This window comes from Amblyraja radiata, chromosome 32 (assembly GCF_010909765.2).
Source record: "Amblyraja radiata isolate CabotCenter1 chromosome 32, sAmbRad1.1.pri, whole genome shotgun sequence".
Lineage (NCBI taxonomy): Eukaryota > Metazoa > Chordata > Chondrichthyes > Rajiformes > Rajidae > Amblyraja > Amblyraja radiata.
Window position 1 is genome coordinate 1,847,814 of NC_045987.1, and position 22,408 is coordinate 1,870,221.

At 48.5% G+C, this 22,408-nt stretch overlaps 1 protein-coding gene across 2 annotated transcripts; it reads left to right on the forward strand.

The window, feature by feature from the left end:
- Positions 1–6,159: 6,159 nt before the first annotated feature.
- On the forward strand, positions 6,160–21,974 carry LOC116990800 (POU domain, class 5, transcription factor 3-like; the record flags this gene model as incomplete). 2 transcript variants are annotated; one of them, NM_001384180.1, is made up of 5 exons in its annotated part: positions 6,160–6,741; positions 9,867–9,978; positions 17,602–17,732; positions 20,139–20,303; positions 21,732–21,974. In NM_001384180.1, 5 exons carry the CDS (start codon positions 6,160–6,162, stop codon positions 21,963–21,965), a joined length of 1,224 nt encoding a protein of 407 aa, NP_001371109.1. In that variant the 3' UTR covers positions 21,966–21,974. The 2 variants fall into 2 exon arrangements, with proteins under 2 accessions (NP_001371109.1, XP_032904662.1); XM_033048771.1 differs by lacking the exon at positions 6,160–6,741 and having other exon boundaries at positions 9,855–9,978.
- Positions 21,975–22,408: the final 434 nt, after the last annotated feature.

Genomic DNA, 22,408 nt, shown 5'->3' on the forward strand with positions numbered 1-22,408 from the left:
TTGCTGGCTTTACCTTGCACTAAACGTTGTTCCTTTATCATGTATCTGTACACAGTGAAGGGCTCGATTATAATCATGCTTTGTCTTTCTGCTGACTGGTTAGCACGCAACAAAAGCTTTTCACAGCCCCTCGGTACACGTGACAATGAATTAATCTGAAACCAGCATCTACAGTTCCTTTCTAGACATAAAAATAAGTTTCTGGTCAAGGAGTTGTTCTGTGACGTTGGGACCTTTCCTCAGACATTGAGAATCAAGTCAAGTCAAGTTTATTTCTATAGCACATTTAAAAACAACTCTCGTTGACCAAAGTGCTTTACATCAGTGCAGATACTAATGTGCTACATACAGTGGTACATAGATCTAACAATACAGACATAAATACATCCATACAGCGCTCCCTCAGTGGACCTCAAGAAACGCTTGTGAGTAGAAATAGGTTTTAAGTCTAGACTTAAAGGAGTCGATGGAGAGAGACGGAGAAGGTGAGAAAGAGATGTGAGAGGGCGAGATGTTGGGCTTTAGAAACATGGTGATGCCCGCATTTGTAAATTTACAATAATAGTTTATCTGGGCTGTTGCATAAATGTCTACCAGTGAACCTTTTGAGATGGGGAATGTGGGAGGGAGAAATATGTAAGGGAATGAGAGAAGGAGAGAGAGGTTTGGGAAAAGGAGGAAGGGAGAGAGAAGAGGAGGGGAGAAGGCTGGGGGTGGACAGGTCGTAGTGGGAATAGGGGTGGGAATTGAAACGATTTGTAACTGGGAGCTCAGGATGGCTGTCATGGACATAGAACAGGCGCTCTGCAAACTGGCCGCCTACGCTTGGACTCACCAACGTAAAGGAGGCCACACCAGGAGCACTGAATGCAAGACAGGGGGGGGGGAGATGTTTAGGTCCCTGGATGGAGGTGAGTAGTTTAGTTTATTGTCATGTGTACCGAGGTACAGTAAAAAGCTTTTGTTGCGTGCTAAACAGCCAGGGGAAAGACAATACGTGATTACAATCGAGCCATTTACAGTGTATAGATACATGATAAGGGAATAACGTTTAGTGCAAGGTATGGAGTGCGCTGGTTGATAAGGCCTCGGTGGGCCTGTTTCCGCGCTGTATCTCTAAAGACTAAAAGACTAAAGTCTAAAGTAATATTGAGTTCAGTTTAGTTTAGTTTATTGTCACGTGTACCGAGGTACAGTAAAAAGCTTTTGTTGCGTGCTAACCAGCCATGGGAAAGACAATACGTGATTACAATCGAGCCGTTACTACCACAGACGACAAAAAAGCTGATCACAAAACAACTAAATACTTTGGGAGTGTGGTCATCACTATACTGTCGGCAATCACAGCGTCCCATCTCCATGTAGCCTGACCCACAAATAGTAATGAGATAACCTGTTTTACTGAGTGTTCTTGGTTGAGAGATAACTGCCCGCTTGGAAACCTAGTCGTTTATTTTGGGGATTTTTGTCTGTATACACGAGACGATCGACAAAAGAAATGGTTTAATGTCTAGGAGATAAAATACCAATAACTAACTTGCAATTGGCAACTTTCTAGATCTGGGTTCTGGTTCAATGGTAATAGCCATCAGGGTATGAAACACTACAAACTTCACATTAGCTCTGAACTACATAGACTTAGGGGCATTGGGTTTGTCTTTTTGCTATTGCTATTATTGTTTGTTTTATGTGTATTATGTATATATGGGTCCCCATCCTACCCTTCCGAAGTCCACAATCAGCTCCTTGGTTTTGCTGGTGTTGAGAGCCAGGTTATTGTGCTGGCACCATTTGGTCAGTCGGTCAATCTCACATCTATACTCTGACTCGTCCCCATCAACGATACGTCCCACAACAGTGGTGTCATCAGCGAACTTGATGATGCAGTTCGCACTATGGCTACACAGTCATGAGTATAGAGTGAGTACAGCAGGGGGCTGAGCACGCAACCTTGAGGTGCTCCCGTGCTGATTGTTATCGAGGATGACACATTTCCACCAATACGAACAGACTGTGGTCTGTGGATGAGGAAGTCAATTGCAGAGGGATGCGCAGAGACCCAGTTCTGCGAGTTTGGTAACCAGCTTGGAGGGGATGATTGTATTAAATGCCGAGCTGTGGTCAATGAATAACAGCCTGACATATGAGTTTTTGTTGCCCAAGTGGTCCAGAGCGGAGTGGAGAGCCAGCGAGATCGCATCCACCGTTAATCTGTTGTGGCGGTACGCGAACTGCAGTGGGTCCAGGTTTTTGTCGAGGTACGAGTTGATTTGCTCCATGATCAGCCTCTCAAAGCACTTCATCACCACCGGCGTTAGTGCCACTGGTCGATAGTCATTGAGGCACGTCAACTTGCTCTTCTTGGGCACCGGTATTATTGATGCCCTTTTAAAGCAGGTGGGGACCTCAGACCTCAGAAGTGAGAGGTTGAAAATGTCCGTAAAAACTCCAGCCAGTTGGTCCGCAGAGGTTTTTAAAACACGACCGGGTATAGCATCAGGTCCAGGTGCTTTTCGAGGGTTCACCCCCCTGAAGGATCTTCTGACATCGGCCTCTGTGACTGTGACCAAAATACCATCACAGCGAATGGGGGCTCGGGAAGGCACATCAGTATTCTCCCTATCAAAGCGTGCGTAAAACGCAGGCAGCATATCTGGAGAAAAGGAACAGGTGGCATTTTCCGGTCGAGACCTTTCTCCTGAAGAAACGTCACCCATTCCTTCTCTCCATAGATGCTGCCTGTCCCGCTGAGTTACTCCAGCATTTTGTGTCTATCTTCAGTTTAAACCAGCATCTGCAGTTCCTTCCTACACGTACAGTTGTTTATAGGGTTAACCACTGTGACCCAATATTCTGCATTTTCTCTAGTAATGCAGCCTCATCACTAAAATACATCACTAAAAGACAAAGTTCAAGTTGAAGATGGACACAAAAAAGCTGGAGTAACTCAGCGGGACAGGCAGCATCTCTGGAGAGAAGGAAGAGGTGAGGTTTTGGGTCGAGACCCTTCTTCAGACTCGATCTGAAATGTCACCCATCCCTTCTCTCCATAGATGCTGCTTGTCCCGCTGAGTTACTCCAGCATTTTGTGTCTATCTTCAGTTTAAACCGGCATCTGCAGTTCCTTCCTACACTTTGAGGCAACAGGTCTTATCCTAGTTTTGCAGTTTTGTTTCGACTTGTTTTGTGGGGTGTGGGAGTGGGGGGTGAGAGTGGGGGTGGGGGTGGAAGTGGGGGTGGGGATGGGGAGGTGGGGGTGGGGTGGGAAGGTGGGTGTGAGGTGGGGATGTGGGGGTGGGTGGGGGTGGGAGTGGGGGGGTGGGGGTGAGAGTGGGGGTGAGAGTGGGGGTGGGTGTGAGGTGGGGGTGCGGGGTGGGGGTGGGAGTGGGGGTGAGAGTGGGGGTGGGGATGGGGGGGGTGCGGGGTGGGGGTGGAGTAGGGGGGGTGGGGGTGAGAGTGGGGGTGGGTGTGAGGTGGGGGTGCGGGGTGGGGGTGGGAGTGGGGGTGGGTGGGGGTGAGAGTGGGCGTGAGAGTGGGGGTGGGGATGGGGAGGTGGGGGTGCGGGGTGGGGGTGGGAGTGGGGGGTGAGAGTGGGGGTGGGGGTGGGGCAGGTGGGTGTGGGGGGGCTTCTCTTCGGAAGTGAACCACCGGGTGTTCCATTTCATTCCACTGCTGCAGTGACGGGGATTAGCGGCCGCGCAGACAATGGTCCAGCGGCGACTTTCATTCATTGTGTTGGCAGACGCGGCAGCTTTCTGTCCCACTGTTCGCGCTGACATGTGGCCCATAAATTAACCGCCACAATACTATCATCATCTGTTTGCCGTTTCTAAAGAAAACTCCTTGGCCCTCGTGGAGGGGTGGGCGAGGTGGACCCTGTACGCGTGTGTGTGTGTGTGTGTATATATATATATGTGTGTGTGTGTGTGTGTATATATGTGTGTGTGTGTGTGTGTATATATGTGTGTGCGTGTGCGTGTATATATATATGTGTGTGTGTGCGTGTGTGTATATATATATGTGTGTGTGTGTATATATATATATATATGTGTGTGTGTGTATATATATATGTGTGTGTGTATATATATATATGTGTGTGTGTGTGTATATATATATGTGTGTGTGTGTATATATATATATATGTGTGTGTGTGTGTGTATATATATATATGTGTGTGTGTATATATATGTGTGTGTGTGTGTGTATATATATGTGTGTGTGTGTGTGTGTGTGTGTGTGTGTGTAGTAGGAAGGAACTGCAGGTGCAGGTTCAAACCGAATAGACACAGAAAGCTGGAACAACTCAGCGCGTCCCTCTCCCATCCCTTCTCTCCAGAGACGCTGCCTGTCCAGCTGAAGATAGACACAAAATGCTGGAGTAACTCAGCGTGACTGGCAGCGTCTCTGGAGAGAAGGAATGGGTGATGTTTCGGGTCGAGACCCTTCTTCAGTCATCGAGGTGGTTCAGATCAGACTATGTCAACACTGGATGGTGATAAAAGTTTAATTCCTATAAGATCTTGGATAGGTGACATGGGGGATGTGTTAGGTCACTACAGTACATCCAGTCTGCGTCACCCATTCCTTCTCTCCACAGATGCTGCCTGTCCCGCTGAGTTACTCCAGCACTTTGTGTGTATCTTCAGTGTAAACCAGCATCTGCAGTTCCCCCCCTAAACTCCCTGCAGCTCCAGCTTCTTGGCGCTTGTCAATGCCGAGGCGGAGGGGAGAGGAGGACAATCGAATCCTTCAAATTTGGCTCATTTATTTTTAAAAAGACCGAAGGATCTCGACCCGAAACGTCACCTCTCCATGTTCTCCACAGATGCTGCCCGGTCCGCTGAGTTACTCCAGCACTCTGTGAAACGTCACCTATCCATGTTCTCCACAGATGCTGCCTGATCCGCTGAGTTACTCCAGCACTCTGTCTTTTTTTTTGTAAACCAACATCTGCAGTAGTTTCTTGCGTCCAGATTTATTATAGAAAGAAGGAACTGCAGTTGCTGGTTGTTGCACAAAAAGACACAGAGTGCTGGAGTAACTCGTTCAAGAAGGAACTGCAGATGCTGGAAAATCGAAGGTAGACAAAAGTGCTGGAGAAACTCAGCGGGTCAGGCAGCATCTATGGAGAACATGGATAGGTGACGTTTCGGGTCGGGACCCTTCTCCAGACACAAAATGCTGGAGTAACTCGTCTGACGAAGGGTCCCGACTTGAAACATCACCTCTCCATGTTCTCCACAGATGCTGCCTGACCCGCTGAGTTACTCCAGCACTCTGTGTCCTTCCAGCCAGCTGTTGAATCTGTTTGCCTGCCGCAGCCCAATGGCCCAGAGACACAAAGTGCTGTCGCTCGGTTGTTGAGGGGAGGCAGTGAATCAGAAGGCGAGATGAAGCCAGTGGCCATCAAGTTCATTTACACCTCGGCCTCCCCCCTCCCCCACCCCCACCCCCACCCCCCACGCAACAATAAGACGGGTCCCATCTCATCCATCGACCCAATCAGCTTGCTCAACCAAAGCGCTCCTGGATCAGGTCGTGTGGCTGCTGGTGGCCTGACTACATTCAGCATGGACCTTAGTGTTATTGGGGCGAGTGAGTGAGTGTGAGAGATAGGGAGAGACAGAGAGAGACAGGGAGAGAGTGAGTGAGTGGGAGAGAGGGAGAGTGAGCGAGAGAGTGAGGGAGAGGGCGTGGGAGAGAGGGAGAGTGAGAGAGAGTGGGTAAGAGAGAGGGAGTGACTGAGTGGGAGAGAGAGAGTGAGGGGGAGCGAGGGAGAGTGAGAGAGAGATAGATAGGGAGAGAGCTTGGGTGATAGAGTGAGTGAGTGGGGGAGAGAGTGAGTGGGAGAGAGTGAGAGAGTGAGAGTGAGTGGGAGACTGAGTGAGAGGGAGAGAGTGAGTGGGAGAGAGTGAGAGTGAGAGTGAGAAAGTGAGGGGGAGAGAGTGAGTGAGAGGGTGAGAGTGAGTGGGAGAGAGTGAGAGTGAGAGTGAGAGGGAGAGAGTGAGAGTGAGTGGGAGACTGAGTGAGTGAGAGGGAGACTGAGTGAGTGAGTGAGAGAGTGAGGGTGAGGGTGAGTGAGAGACTGAGTGAGTGAGTGAGAGGGAGTGAGTGAGAGTGAGTGGGAGACTGAGTGAGTGAGATCAGGGCCAGGCTGGGATGTCGGGGCCAGTGAGTCCAGGCCAGGGCCCCCCAGTGACACATAGGGTGAACCAGTCTCCAGAGAGCGCGGCGCTGCCTGCTTTCTCCAGCGGGGTTGTGCAGGACCTGAGCAGCCAGATGTACAAGCCGGGGTACAGCAGCATCGGGGGCCAGTACCTGTTCCCCCTGGGCCCACGGAAGAGCGAGTACGGCGGGTGTGATTCGGCGGCACTATCGCACCCCGGCTACTGGCACCAGCCCCCCGTGGCCGAGCCTCCCTCAGCTGCCCACTGGCCGCAGGGTCACCCCCACCCCGGCCACTCGGCCCACATCAAGGTGGAGAAGGATGGCTTCAGCTCGCCTCCCCACCCCTCCTACCCCCACCGTTGGTGCGGCCCCGGCTTCTGGCCGCCCGTCCCCGGCTCCAGCTCTCCGGCCAGCGGCTCCGGACAGCCGTGCCCCGGCTACAGCAGCTTCCCCTCGCCGCCACACATGTTCCCCAGCCCCTCGCAGCTCAGCGACTCCAACCCGGCAACGCAATCCATCGCCGGCTCCACCGGCAACACCAGCGAGGAGGGACAGTCTAGCGACAGCGAGGAGGTAGGTGGCCAATAGCCTTGATCAATATCCCTCCTGGGATCAATACTGTATCGTGTCGTACAGACCTTCTCCTCCCTTGTAGAGTACACAAGGCTGGTGGGTGGGTGGAAAATCATCAGGGGAATAGATCGGGTAGATGCACAGAGTCTCTTGCCCAGAGTAGGGGCATTGAAGACCAGAGGACATAGGTTCAAGGTGAAGAGGAAAAGATTTAATCGGAATCTGAGGGGTATCTTTTTCCACAGAAAACCAGAGTGGGTGTATGGAACAAGCTGCCAGAGGAGGTCGTTGAGGCTGGGACTATCCCAAGGATTAAGAAACAGTTAGGCAAGTCTGAAGAAGGGTTTCGGCCCGAAGCGTTGCCTATTTCCTTCGCTCAACAGATGCTGCTGCACCCGCTGAGTTTCTCCAGCACTGTTGTCTACCTTAAGAAACAGTTAGACAGGTACCTGGATAGGACAGGTTTGGAGGGACCAAACGCGGGCAGGTGGGACTAGTGTAGATGGGACATGTTGGCCAGTGTGGGCATGTTGGGCCAAAGGGCCTGTTTTCACGCTGTATCACTCTATGACTGACGTGCTAGAGTAACTCAGCGGGACAGGCAGCATCTCTGGAGAGAAGGAATAGGTGACGCTTTGGTTCGAGACCCTTGTTCAGAGTCTGAAACGTCACCCATTCCTTCTCTCCAGAGATGCTGCCTGTCCCGCTGAGTTACTCCAGCTTTTTGTGTCTATTTTTGAGTTAGTATTCTAGCGGTTTGTGTCCTTTTGCATATTAACCAGCATCTGCTATTCCTCGTTTAGAGTGATACAGCGTGGAAACAGGCCCTTCAGCCCAACATGCCCACACTGACCAGCATGTCCCATCTACACTAGAGTCCCACCTGCCTGCATTTGGCCCTACACCCAATCCACATCTCTGGAGAACATACAGAGGTGACTTGTTGGGTCAGGACTCCTATTCAGACCTGCCTAGTTACTCCAGCACTTTGTGTCATTTTTTGTTGTACACCAGCATCTGCATTTCCCTGTGTACTGTTCCGGAGATGAAATGAAGAGCAAACTCCATATGTTTAGGTATTGGTTGTGCTGCTGCAAGTAGGAATTTCATTGTTCCGTTTCGGGACACGTGACAATAATGCACCCCCAACTCTCTAGAAAGAGAAGATAGACACAAAATGCTGGAGTAACTCAGCAGGTCAGGCAGTATCACTGGAGAGATGGAATAGGTGCGTTTTGGGTCGAGACTCTTCTTCAGCAAAAGGATTTGAGTATAAGAGCAGGGAGGTTCTACTGCAGTTGTACAGGGTCTTGGTGAGACCACACCTGGAGTATTGAGTACAGTTTTGGTCTCCTAATCTGATGAAAGACATTCTTGCCATAGAGGGAGTACAGAGAAGGTTCACCAGACTGATTCCTGGGATGGCAGGACTTTCATATGAAGAAAGACTGGATAGACTCGGCTTGTACTCGCTAGAATTTAGAAGATTGAGGGGGGATCTTACAGAAACTTACAAAATTCTTAAGGGGTTGGACAGGCTAGATGCAGGAAGATTATTCCCGATGTTGGGGAAATCCAGAACTAGGGGTCACAGTTTAAGGATAAGAGGGAAGTCTTTTAGGACCGAGATGAGAAAATCATTTTTTACACAGAGAGTGGTGAATCTGTGGAATTCTCTGCCACAGAAGGTAGTTGAGGCCAGTTCATTGGCTATATTTAAGAGGAAGTTAGATGTGGCCCTTGTGGCTAAAGGGATCAGGGGGTATGGAGAGAAGGCAGGGATGGGATACTGAATTGGATGATCAGCCATGATCAAATCGAATGGCGGTGCAGGCTCGAAGGGCTGAATGGCCTACTCCTGCACCTATTTTCTATGTTTTTATGTTTCTATGTTTCAGACTTGAATGAGTCTCTGGTGAATCTTTGGAATCATCTATCCCAGGGAGTTGGGGAGACTTGGTCATTGGTTGTATTCAGAACTGGTATGATGGGCTTCTAGATACTGGAGGGATGAAGGGCCAGGATAATGGTGTCGGCCTCAATCTGAACCAGGGCACAAGGGACTGTATCTAATATATATGCGGCATTTCGTAAGGTCATATGTGATAGGAACAGAATTGGGCCATTCGGCCCATCAAGTTTACTCCTCCATTTAATCATGGCTGATCTATCTCTCCCTCCTAACCCCATTCTCCTGCCTTCTCCCCATAACCCCTGACACCCATACTAATCAGGAATCTATCTATCTCTGCCTTAAAAATATCCATTGACTTGGCCTCCACAGCCGTCTGCTGCAATGAATTCCACAGATTCACCCCCCTCTGACTAAAGAAATCCCTTCTCATTTCCTTCCTAAAAGAACGACCTTTAATTCTGAGGCTGTGCCCTCTGGTCCTAGACTCTCCCACTAGTGGAAACATCCTCTCCACATTCACTCTGTCCAAGTCTTTCACTATTCGGTAAGTTTCAATGAGGTCTCCCCTCATCATTCTAAACTCCAGTGAGTACTTCACTGTAAAAAAAAGGGCTATTGGTTTCTGCATTGGCTACCTTAATGTATCCAATTGAATGTAGACTTTGCAATTTCTGGTTAAAGATTAGTGTAATCATTATTTTGATGGTGTTAGATGTCTGACATTGGCTATTGTTGATGTTTTAAACCAATTAATGTCATGTTTTAAACTAATTTGTTCTGGAGCTCTTTGGTGTTCCCAGACACCAGTAATGTTTTATTTTAGATAACAAAGTCATGTTGGTTCCATGTTTGCGCAGGATAACTTTCAAATTGTTTTTAAAGAGTTTAAAAAAAAAATATATATATATATATATATAAATGGTTTGGGAAAAAATTGTGGTGAAACTAATTTCTGAAGAGGGGTCTCAATCAGAAACATCACCCGTTCCTTCTCTCCAGAGATGCTGCCTTTGTCCCGCTGAGTTACTCCAGCATTTTGTGTCTATCTTCGGTGTAAACCAGCATCTGCAGTTCCTTCTTATTTTGAAATGTTGTTTTTGTCAGAAATGCCGCAAAACCCTGATATTTTCAGCGTTTTTCTGAATTTATTTCCGATTTCCAGCATTTGCCCTGTTGATTTTTTCACCCTTTTCTCTCTCCCCGCGTTAAGGAATATCCGACCAAGGAGAAAATGGAACAATTTGCCAAAGAGCTGAAACACAAGAGGATCACACTTGGCTTCACACAGGCTGACGTGGGATTGGCTTTGGGGAACCTCTATGGTAGGAAAGTTTAATGATTCCCCTTTTGTTTTGAAAGGATTGCGTTTAATCGACCTTTAAGCCATTTAATTCTGTAATCCACTTAAGAGTGTACTGTGTAGGAAGGAACTGCAGACGCTGGAGTAACTCAGCGGGACAGGCAGCATCTCTGGAGAGAAGGAAAAGGGTGAGTCTGAAGAAGGGTCTCGACCTGAAACATCACCTATTCCTTTTCTCCAGAGATGCCGCCTGTCCCGCTGAGTTAGTCCAGCTTTTTGTGTCTATCTAAGAGTGAACTGTGTACTTCACCATTAAAATGTATCATGGAACAGCAGTTAAGCAAAGTCCGAAGCTGATCTTGAAATGTCCCGTATATTCTTGTACCCCCCCAAATTTTATTTGGGAGCTTGATTGGTTGAAACTAGAGTTAATGTGGAGAGTTAGGTTTATGGGAGAGGTTGAGCAGGCTAGGACTCGGCTTAATTCTGCTCCCATGTCTTATGAGATGTGTCTGTTTTAGAACTCTTTACATGCTTTCATATAAACATAGAAACGTAGAAAATAGGTGCAGAAGTAGGCCATTCGGCCCTTCGAGCCAGCACCACCATTCAACATGATCATGGCTGATTTAATCAGAATCAGTACCCCATTCCTGCCTTCTAACCATATCCCTTGATTCCGTTAGCCCTAAATCTAACTCTCTATTGAAGGCATCCAGTGAATCGGCCTCCACTGCCTTCTGTGGCAGAGAATTCCACAGATTCACAACTCTCTGGGTGAAACAGTTTTTCCTCATCTCAGTCCTAATCTAACAGCCTTTCGCTATCTTTGCAAAGATATCTAACTCCATATCTTGCAGTCACTTCCCTTTCCTTGTGTTTTTTTCATTTCAATGTGCTTTGGACTGGCTGGCTGGACCCAACCCTGGACAATTCTTCCGAGTTGCCATTCCAGTGCTGTCTTCACCATCTGACCCTCTCCATATATAACTCAGTCTCATAGAAACATAGAAAATAGGTGCAGGAGGAGGCCCTTCGGCCCTTCGAGCCAGCACCGCCATTCATTGTGATCATGGCTGATCGTCCCCTATCAATAACCCGTGCCTGCCTTCTCCCCATATCCCTTGACTCCACTAGCCCCTAGAGCTCTATCTAACTCTCTTAAATCCATCCAGTGACTTGGCCTCCACTGCCCTCTGTGGCAGGGAATTACATCAATTCACAACTCTCTGGGTGAAAAAGTTTCTTCTCACCTCAGTCTTAAATGACCTCCCCTTTATCCTAAAACTGTGGCCCCTGGTTCTGGACTTGCCCAACATTGGGAACATTTTTCCTGCATCTAGCTTGGCCAGTCCTTTTATAATTTTATATATTTCTATAAGAGCCCCCCCCCTCATCCTTCTAAACTCCAGCCTAGTCTTTTCAATCTTTCCTCATATGACAGTCCCGCCATCCCAGGGATCAATCTCGTGAACCTACGCTGCACTGCCTCAATCACAAGGATGTCCTTCCTCAAATTAGGAGACCAAAACTGTACACAATACTCCAGATGTGGTCTCACCAGAGCCCTATACAACTGCAGAAGAACAACTCGCCCTGTTGTCTCCTGCTCCCTTGTTCACATGACCACCATGTGGTTTAACGACGCAGTCCCCTTCACTTTGTACCCACCTGAGAACCCACTTAAATCCTTACACCCTTATTTTTGTGTTGACCACTTTGACTGTTCAGACTTCCAGAAATGAAATGTCCTGGGTTATTTTCCCTTCAGATATTGTATGAACACAAATATTCCACTTGCATTGATGTAGACCATCTCACCCCACTGACCTGCTCTGCTATTCACCGCAACATAGTAGTTTTAGTTTATTGTCACATGTACCGAGGTACAGTGAAAAGCTTTTGTTGCGTGCTAACCAGTCAGTGGAAAGACAATACATGATTACAATCGAGCCGTCCACAGTGTACAGATACATGATAAGGGAATAACGTTTAGTGCAAGGTAGAACCAACAAAGTCCAATCAAAGATAGTCCGAGGGTCATCAATGAGGTAGATAGTAGTTCAGGACCGCTCTCTGGTTGTGGTAGGATGATAACAGCTGGGAAGAAACTGTCCCTGAATCTTGAGGTGTACGGTTTCACACTTCTGTACCTTTTGCCCGATGGGAGAGGGGAGAAGAGGGAGTGGCCGGGGTGCGACACTTGTCATAAACATTGTATAATGTCTACACAAAATGCTAGAGTAACTCAACGGGACAGGCAGCATCTCTGGAGAGAAGGAATGGCGCAGGGGAAAGTCATTGGCATTTCTGTTCAGGCAGAGCAGTGAGTTGTGAGGCCATGCTAACGTGTGTCTAATTGATAGTTGTGGCATTCACTGACTACACGATGAGGACCTGGTCTATTGTCACCACTGTTTAGACATCTGCCCTACATCCTCCCCCACTGATGCGGCCCTTTGTTTTACTCCATTGCTAACTACACACTTGCTTTTAGTTTAGTTTAGGTTTAGTTCAGAGATGCAGCGTGGAAACAGGCTCTTCAGCCCACGAGTCCGCTCCGACCAGCGATCCCCGCACACTAACACTATCCTACACACATTTTTACATTTACACCAAGCCAATTAACCTCCAAACCCTGTACGTATTTGGAGAGTGGGAGGAAACTGAAGATCTCGGAGAAAACCCACGCAGGTCACGGGGAGAACGTACAAACTCCTTACAGACAGCGCCCGTAGTCGGAATCGAACCTGGGTCTTCAGAGCCGCCAGTGCTGTAAGGCAGCAACTCTACCGCTGCGCCACCGTTTCATTGTGCCCCTGGCCCTATTTTTGACCCCTTTGTGAACTAGTTTAGTTTTGAGATACAGCGTGGAACCACGCCCTACAGACCACAAAAACAATACAGGTTTGGAGGTTAAATGACTTCAGTAATATTGTAAACAAAAAATTGCCCTTAGTATGTGTAGAATAGTGATAGTTGGTGGGGTTTGCTGGTTGGTGGGGACTCGGTGGGCCGAAGGACATGTTTCCATGTTGTATCACTAAAGTAAACTTAAGCATCATCTGTAGTGGATTGTTTCCTCTGTCTGATGTCGATGGCTATTTGGGTCCCTGGATGGAAGTCAGGGAGGAGGTGCAGAAACAGATGGTAGACAAAAGTGCTTGAGAAATTCAGCGGGTGCAGCAGCATCTATGGAGCGAAGGAAATAGGCAACGTTTTGCCTATTGCTGCCTATTTCCTCTGCTCCATAGATGCTGCTGCACCCGCTGAGTTTCTCCAGCACTTTTGTCTACCTGTGCAGAAACAGATGTTGCTTTTCCCTCAACAGATGCTGCCTGACTGCTTGAGTTTAGTTTAGTTTGGTCTAGTTAGAGATACAGTGTGGAAACTGGCCCTTCGGCCCACTGACTCCGTACTGACCCGCCATCCCCGTACATTGACACATTCCGTGCTGTATCTCTAAACTAAGCTAAAACTATCCTACACACATTAGAGACAATTTACAATTATACCAAGCCAATTAATCTACAAACTTGTACGTCTTTGGAGTGTGGGAGGAAACCGGAGCACCCGGAGAAAACCCACGCAGGTCATGGGGAGAAAGTACAAATTCGGTACAGACAGCACCCGTAGTCGGGATCGAACCCGGGTCTCTGGCGCTGTGAGGCAGCAGCTCTACCCGCTGCGCCAGCGTGCCGCCTAGTCTCTCTCCAATCTCCTTCCTATTGTAAAACCTGTTTAATCCGCTTAACACCTTTATACCCAGGGTAGACAAAAGTGCTGGAGAAACTCAGCGGGTGAGGCAGCATCTATGGAGCGAAGGAATAGGTGACGTTTCGGGCCGAAACCCAAAGGAAATAGGCAACGTTTCGGGTCGAAACCCAAAGGGTTTCGGCCCGAAACGTTGCCTATTTCCTTCGCTCCATAGATGCTGCTGCACCCGCTGAGTTTCTCCAGCATTTTTGTCTACCTTCGAATTTCCAGCATCTGCAGTTCCTTCTTAAACACCTTTATACCCAGCTCTTGTCGAGGTGTTTTCTGCAGGTACGTTGGTTGCTGGAGTAAACTTGGTAGGTACACAAAAATGCTGGAGAAACTCAGCGGGAGCAGCAGCATCTATGGAGCGAAGGAGATAGGTAACGTTTCGGGCCGAAACCCTTCTTCAGACCGACTCCGTGCTGACCTGCGTGGTAGGTGAAGTAAACTTGGTGGCAGGTTTTGAGTATGTGGTAAGATGCATGCGCACATTCAGTCTCCAATGTGTGCCTCTTGTCATGCTAATCACCCCCTCCTCCACAAACAGTGGTGGATCTAGGATGTCGGCACCATAGGCAGGCAGGGTGTGATTACATGGCCATTCACACCAACTGTTCCCATTATAGATCCTCTTGTCTCCAGGGTTAATGGGGAGCTTGAAGACCTCGTGCAGGCAGTAAGATTAACAAAGCCAAAACCATTCATTCTGCCAGATGCTGCTGCCTGACCCGCTGAGTTACTCCAGCTTTTCCAGCGTGTCTATCTTTGGTTTAAACCTGCATCTGCAGTTCCTTCCTGCGGATTTGAAGAAGGATCTCGACCCAAAGCCTCACCCATTCCTTTTCACCAGAGATGCTGCCTGTCCCACTGAGTTACTCCAGCACTTTGTGTCTATCTTCGGTGGTCCATTGATTTTAGTATTGGTTTAGAGATACTGCGGGGGGAAAGGCCATTCGGCCCACCGAGTCCGATCCGACCATTGATCACCCGTTCCCACTTTCTCATCCACTCCCTACACACTAGAGGGCAACTTACAGAGGGCCCATTAACCTACAAACCTGCACGTCTTTGGAGGGTGGGAGGAAACCGGAGCACCCGGAGAAAGCCCACGCGGTCACGGGGAGAACGTATTGATAGATTCTTGATTAGTGCCGGTGTCAGGGGTTACAGGGAGAAGGCAGGAGAATGGGGTTGAGAGGGAGAGATAGATCAGCCATGATTGAATGTTGGCTGAACTTTTTATGCTTGTTTAGTTATTGGTTTTCTAGAGCAATATGTTTACATGCTGTACCTGTTGTGCTGCCCAAAGTAAGAATTTCAATGTTCCATTCATAATAATAAAATGCTCTTGACTCTTGCGGAGATTGGGCTAATTAGGGATATCCAGCATGGCTCTGTACATGTGGAGGAACGGAACTGCAACAGATGCTGGTTTAAACCGAAAATAGACACAAAAAGCTGGAGTAACCCAGCGGGACAGGCAGCATCTCGGGAGAGAAGGAATGGGTGACGTTTTTGGTCTGAAGAAGGGCCTCAACCCCGAAACGTCACCCATTCTTCTCTCCAGAGATGCTGCCTGTCCTGTCCCACTGAGTTACTCCAGCATTTTGTGTGTGTACATGGTGCGTTGTGTCTCACTAACTTGATTTTGAGTTTTTCGAGGAGATTTCTATGAAGGCGATTGATGAAGGTTGATTAGTGGATGTTGTATGCATGTTTCAGTGAGGTTTTAGATAAGGTCCCTCATGTTAAGCTGATCCAGCAGGTGAAGATATAGATGGGATTCACAACGACGTGGTCGTACGGATTCAGAACTGGTTTATTCACGGAAGGGTTGTGGAGGGCGGGAGATATTCAGGCTGGAGGCCTGTGACCAGTGGAGTTCCATGGGGATCTGTGCTGGTGATACATATATATATATATACATGGTGGTGGCCCGTTGGTATCGACGGTGGCGGCTTGTGCAGTCTCAATTCTGGTGAGTTCTGACATGGCTCACGAGTCCAGTGAAGAGTGCTGTACAAAAACCCACACGTGGATGAGTTTAAGGTGGAGTAGCTTAAGGTGGGGGGGGGGGGGGTGTAAAACCTGTATTCTGGCAGGTTGAATGCAAGGGGAATGTATATAGTTAAAATAGGGTGGCACAGTGGCGCAGCGGTAGAGTTGCTGCCTCACAGCACTAGAGACCCAGGTTCCATCCTGGTGTGCTGTCTGTATGGAGTTTGTACGTTCTCCCCGTGACCTGCGTGGGTTTTCTCCAGGTGCTCCGATTTCCTCCCACACTCCAGGTTTGTGGGTTAATTGGCTTCAGTTGAAAATTGTCCCCGGTGTGTGTAGGATAGTGTTAGTGTGCGGGGATCGCTGGTCGGCGCGGACCCGGTGGGCCGAAGGGCCTGTTTCCGCGCTGTATCTCTAAACTAAACTGGAGCCGGTTGGTGACAAAATGACACGGACATTTACCATTGAGGGCGGCGAGGTGTCGGAAACGATAACCTCAAGGGAGGAATAGTAAATGGTCTAACACCTTGTGAAAGATGTGGTTCTAACTTGTTAGATCCTAGATTGTAGTCAGGCGTTTTTCACAAAAGAAAATCAAGTCCAACATCCAGCATTTTTGTCTACCAACATTTCCTTATCATGCTCCTAATCTCTGGTCCCTGTGTGTGTGTTACCCCTGGACAAAGACTGTTAATGTGCCATTGTTCGGAGGAGCTGACTTGACGGTGGGTGAATTATTGTTCAAACGTTTTGAAGGAGAAGGTAAATTGTAGAAGAAGGAACTGCAGATGCTGGAAAATCGAAGGTAGACAAAAATGCTGAAAAAACTCAGCGGGTGCAGCAGCATCAATGGAGCGAAGGAAATAGGCAACGTTTCGAGCCGAAACCTAATTTGAGGAAGGACATTCTTGCTATTGAGGGAGTGCAGCGTAGGTTTACAAGGTTAATTCTCGGGATGGCGGGACTGTCATATGTTTAGAGAATGAAGCAGCTGGGCTTGTACACTCTGGAGTTTAGAAGGATGAGAGGGAATCTTATTGAAACATATAAGATTGTTAAGGGTTTGGACACGCTAGAGGCAGGAAAGGAAACATGTTCCCGATGTTGGGGGAGTCTAGAACCAGGGGCCACACTTTAAGAATAAGGAGTAAGCCATTTAGAATGGAGACGAGGAAACACCTTTTCTCGCAGAGAGTGGTGAGTCTGTGGAATTCTCTGCCTCAGAGGGTGGTGGAGGCCAGTTCTCTGGATGCTTTCAAGAGAGAGCTGGATAGGGTTAAAAATAGCGGTCAGGGGATATGCGGAGAAGGCAGGAACGGGGTACTGATTGGGGATGAGCAGCCATGATACCATTGAATGGTGGTGCTGGCTCGAAGGACGTAATGGCCTACTCCTGCACCTATTGTCTATAAAGTGCTGGAGTAACTCAGCGGGACAGGCAGCATCTCTGGAGAAAAGGAATGGGTCTCGTTTTGGATCGAGATGTCTGAAGAAGGGTCTCGACCTGAAACGTCACCCATTCCTTTTCTCCAGAGATGCTGCCTGACCCGCTGAGCTACTCCTGTTTGTACTGTTTTAGGCTCAATGAAAGGTCACAGGATCCACAAAAGCGTGGTAAGTTGGATTTAAGGAAAGACAAATATGAAAGGAATTTCATTGAGATGTCCCCTACTCCCAATTCCTCCGTCTACGCCGCATCTGCGCCCAAAATGAGGTGTTCCATACTAGAACATCCGAGATGTCCTCATTCTTTATGGAACGGGGGGCTCTCCTCTCCCATCATAGATGATGCCCTCACTCGTGAGGGGGTGAGGGTGGATGGGCTTGTTATTGGATGGTCTCGTTTTGTGCATTGCTGATTGAGATTCTCTTCCCTCCTCTGTCCCAGGCAAGATGTTCAGCCAGACCACCATCTGCCGGTTCGAAGCCTTGCAGCTGAGTTTCAAAAACATGTGCAAACTGAAGCCCATTCTTCAGCGCTGGCTCAATGATGCTGAGAGTGATGGTGGCATTCATGAGGTATTCAATGAAGCAGCTCATAGAGTCACAGAGTCACAGAGACACAGTCACAGAGACACAGAGTCACAGAGTCACAGAGTCACAGAGACACAGACTCACAGAGACACAGAGTCACAGAGTCACAGAGACACAGAGACCCAGAGTCACAGAGTCACAGAGACACAGGGACACAGAGTCACACAGTCACAGGGACACAGGGACACAGAGTCACAGAGACACAGAGTCACACAGTCACAGAGACACAGAGACACACAGTCACAGAGTCACAGGGACACAGAGTCACAGAGTCACAGGGACACAGAGTCACAGGGACACAGAGTCACAGAGTCACAGAGACACAGAGTCACAGGGACACAGAGTCACAGGGACACAGAGTCACAGAGTCACAGGGACACAGAGTCACAGGGACACAGAGTCACACAGTCACAGGGACACACAGTCACAGGGACACAGAGACACAGACACACAGTCACAGGGACACAGGGACACAGAGTCACAGAGACACAGAGTCACAGAGACACAGAGACACAGAGTCACACAGTCACAGGGACACACAGTCACAGGGACACAGAGTCACACAGTCACAGGGACACACAGTCACAGGGACACAGAGTTACAGAGACACAGAGTCACAGAGACACAGAGTCACAGAGACACAGAGACACAGAGTCACAGGGACACACAGTCACAGAGTCACAGAGTCACAGGGACACAGAGTCACAGAGACACAGAGTCACAGAGACACAGAGACACAGAGTCACAGAGACACAGAGACACAGGGACACAGAGACACAGAGACACAGGGACACAGAGTCACAGGGACACAGAGTCACAGAGACACAGAGACACACAGTCACAGGGTCACAGAGACACAGGGACACAGAGACACAGAGTCACAGGGTCACAGAGACACAGGGACACAGAGACACAGAGTCACAGGGACACAGAGTCACAGAGACACAGAGTCACAGGGACACAGGGACACAGGGACACAGAGACACAGAGTCACAGGGACACAGAGTCACAGAGACACAGAGTCACAGGGACACACAGTCACAGAGTCACAGGGACACAGAGACACAGAGACACAGTGTCACAGGGACACAGAGACACAGAGACACAGAGTCACAGGGACACAGAGTCACAGAGACACAGAGTCACAGAGACACAGAGTCACAGAGACACAGGGACACAGAGACACAGAGACACAGGGACACAGGGACACAGAGACACATGGACACAGAGACAGTCATAGAGCATGAAAACAGGCCCTTCGGCCCAACTTGCCCACACCGGTCAACATGTCCCAGCTACTCTAGTCCCACCCTCCCGCCTTTGGTCCATCCAAACCTGTCCTATCCATGGACCTGTCTAACTGTTTCTTAAACGTTGGGACAGTCACAGCCTCAACTACATCCTCTGGCAGCTTGTTCCATAAACCCACCACTCTTTGAGTGAAAAAGTTACCCCTCAGATTCCTATTAAATCTTTTCCCTTTCACCTTAAACCTCTGGGCTTTGATTCCCCCACTCTGGGCAAGAGACTGTGTATCAACCCGATCTACTCCTCTCATGATTGTATACATCTTGAGCACCTGATTTTCCGCCACCTTTGGATCCAGAGCCTTCCTGGATTATCCGTTCCTCCGGTCCAACAGACGACAGATGATAATGAAACTACAAATCTTCCCAGGATGGCTAATGACACCCTAACCCTGACCCTAACCCTAACCTTAACCCTAACCCTAACCCTAAAGCATCATGGAATTCCAGAAACTTAAATACAACAAATATAAAATGTAAACTGAATGGAAATTGTGATTTAGTTTAGAGATACAGCACGAAAACAGGCCCTTCGGCCCACCGGGTCCGTGCCAACCAGCAATCCCCGCACATTAACACTATCCTACACACACTAGGGACAATTTACATTTATACCAAGTCAATTAACCTACAAACCTGCACGTCTTTGGAGTGTGGGAGATAACCGGAGTTTGTACGTTCTCCCCGTGACCGCGTGGGTTTTCTCCGGATGCTCCGGTTTCCTCCCACACTCCAAAGACGTACAAGTCTGTAGGTTCATTGGCATCGGTTAAAATAAATTGAAAATTGTCCCTAGTGTGTAGGATAGTGCCAGTGTACGGGTGATCGCTGGTCAGCGCAGACTCGGTGGGCCAAAGATGGTGAATCTGTGGAACTCATTGCCACAGAAGGCTGTAGAGGCCAAGTCAATGGATATATTTGACAGATTCTTGATTAGCCTGTCTGCGCATTGTATCTTTAAAGTCTAAAGTCCTGGCGTTGGGAAGGATTAAAACAAAAATCGCTAACTCTTGGTACACACTAGACTTGTGAAGCCACTGGTGTTTGAGTTCTGAAGCCTCCTCTCTCCCACCCTCCCTCCTAGATCTGTAACGTGGAGCAGGTTCTCGACCAGTCCAGGAAGAGGAAGAGGAGAACCAGTATTGAGAATGGAGTGAAGAATAACCTGGAGACCTACTTCATGAAGAGCCCAAAGCCAACCAGTGAAGAAATCTCCCAGATCGCAGAAGACCTCCGATTGGACAAAGAGGTGAATGGCTTTGTTTTAACACTGCCAATGTTGGCTTTGTCAGGTTGCGAACCACTAGAGCGATCCCAGCAATGATTGGCTTCATATATGATGAGTGTTTGATGCTACTGGGCCTGTACTCGCTGGAGTTTAAAAGGATGAGGGGGGGGGACCTCATTGAAACTTACTGAATAGTGAAAGGCCCGGATAGAGTGGATGTGAAGAGGATGTTTCTACTATTAAAACATAGAAACATAGAAAATAGGTGCAGGAGTAGGCCATTCAGCCCTTCGAGCCAGCACCGCCATTCATTGTGTTCATGGCTGATCGTCCCGTATCAAGGGTATTTTTTAAAGCAAGAGATTGATGGATTCTTGATTAGTGCGGGTGTCAGGGGTTATGGGGAGAAGGCAGGAGAATGGGGTTGAGATAGATCTGCCATGATTGAATGGCGGAATAGACTTGATGGGCCGAATGGCCTTATTCTGTCCTATGACATGAGCTTATGAGCTGGTACTAAAACTGATCAGAAACGTATCTTGATATTTGGAAGCAGAAAACATACTTTGGTGCTTATTTTAGAAAAAGTTATATTGCGAACCTCTACAAATCTATTTGTTGCTTTTCAATGTGAACCGAATAGGTTCATAAGTTCTAGGAGCAGAATTAGGCCATTCGGCCCATCAAGTCTACTTCGCTATTCAATCATGGCTGATCTATCTCTCCCTCTCCACCTTCTCCCTATAACCCGTGGCACCCTCACGGATCAAGGAAGTCCCTAAAAAGAAACAGAAACATAGAAAATAGGTGCAGGAGTAGGCCATTCGGCCCTTCAAGAAATGGGAGTTTATCCTCTTGAGTACGAAGGAACTGCAGGTGCTGGTTTAAACGGATAAAAGTAAAAAAAGCTGGAGTAACTCTTTAGCGTAAAACAGGCAGCATCTCTGGAGAGAAGGAACGGGTGAGGTTTCGGGTCGAGGCCCTTCATCAGACTGAGAGTCAGGGGAAAGGGAAACCAGAGATGTAGACGGTGATATGAAGAGATATAGAACAACTTACTATGCCAGTCCTTGCAACAAGTTCTGCACCAATAATTGTGGAGTTTCTTTGAGCGGCCTCTTCCCCCCCCCCCCCCCCCCCCCCCCCCCCCCCCCCCCACTGACATCAGTCTGAAGAAGGGTCTTGACCCGAAATATCATCCAATGCATGTCAGGGGTTATGGGGAAAAGGCAGGTGAATGGGGTTAGGAGGGAAAGATAGATCAGCCACGGTTGAAAGACGGAGTAGACTTGATGGGCCGAATGGCCTAATTCTGCATCCTATCACTTATAACCATATGCCCTTCTCTCCAGAGATGCTGCCTGTCCTGCTGTTACCTGTCTATCTACGGCCAAATCAATGATGAGTGGCCTGATTAGACCTAAACGTGTCTCCATTTTTCTTCGGCAGGTGATCAGAGTTTGGTTTTGCAACCGAAGACAGAAGGGGAAGAGGATGACCCTCCCGTGTATGGAGGAGAATGAGCTGCAGATCAACGAGGAGAGCCCAATCCGCCTGTCTCCTGGCTCTCTCATGCCAGACCCCTGTGTACCCCAGGGGTACGTGATGCCACCACACATGTACATGTCCCCCTTCCCTCAGCCTCTGCACCCTGCCGTGACCATGGGGAACCACAGCAGTTAGAGGAGCAAGATAGACACAAAGTGCTGGAGTAACTCAGCGGGACAGGCAGCATCCCTGGAGAGAAGGAATGGGTGACGATTTGGGTCAAGAACCTTCTTCAGCGTGGAGACCCTCAGTCTGAAGAAGTTGCCTCGACCCGAAACGTCGCCCATTCCTTTTTCTAGAGATGCTGCCTGTCCCGCTGAGTTACTCCAGCACTTTGTGTCTACCTTTGGCTTAAACCAGCATCTGCAGTTCCTTCCTGCACAGTTAGAGGATCAACTTTACAAGGACATTGACTCTAATGCTACCTGGTGGTAGAACGTTCACACCTTCTAAGAGCAGAATTTGGCCATTCGGCCCATCGTCTAGTCTGCCATCCCATCATGGCTGATCTCTGTTGCCTGAATGTTGTCCCTAAACTCTCTTGTGTCCAAGAAAAGTTAATGAGGAGGTTTTATCTG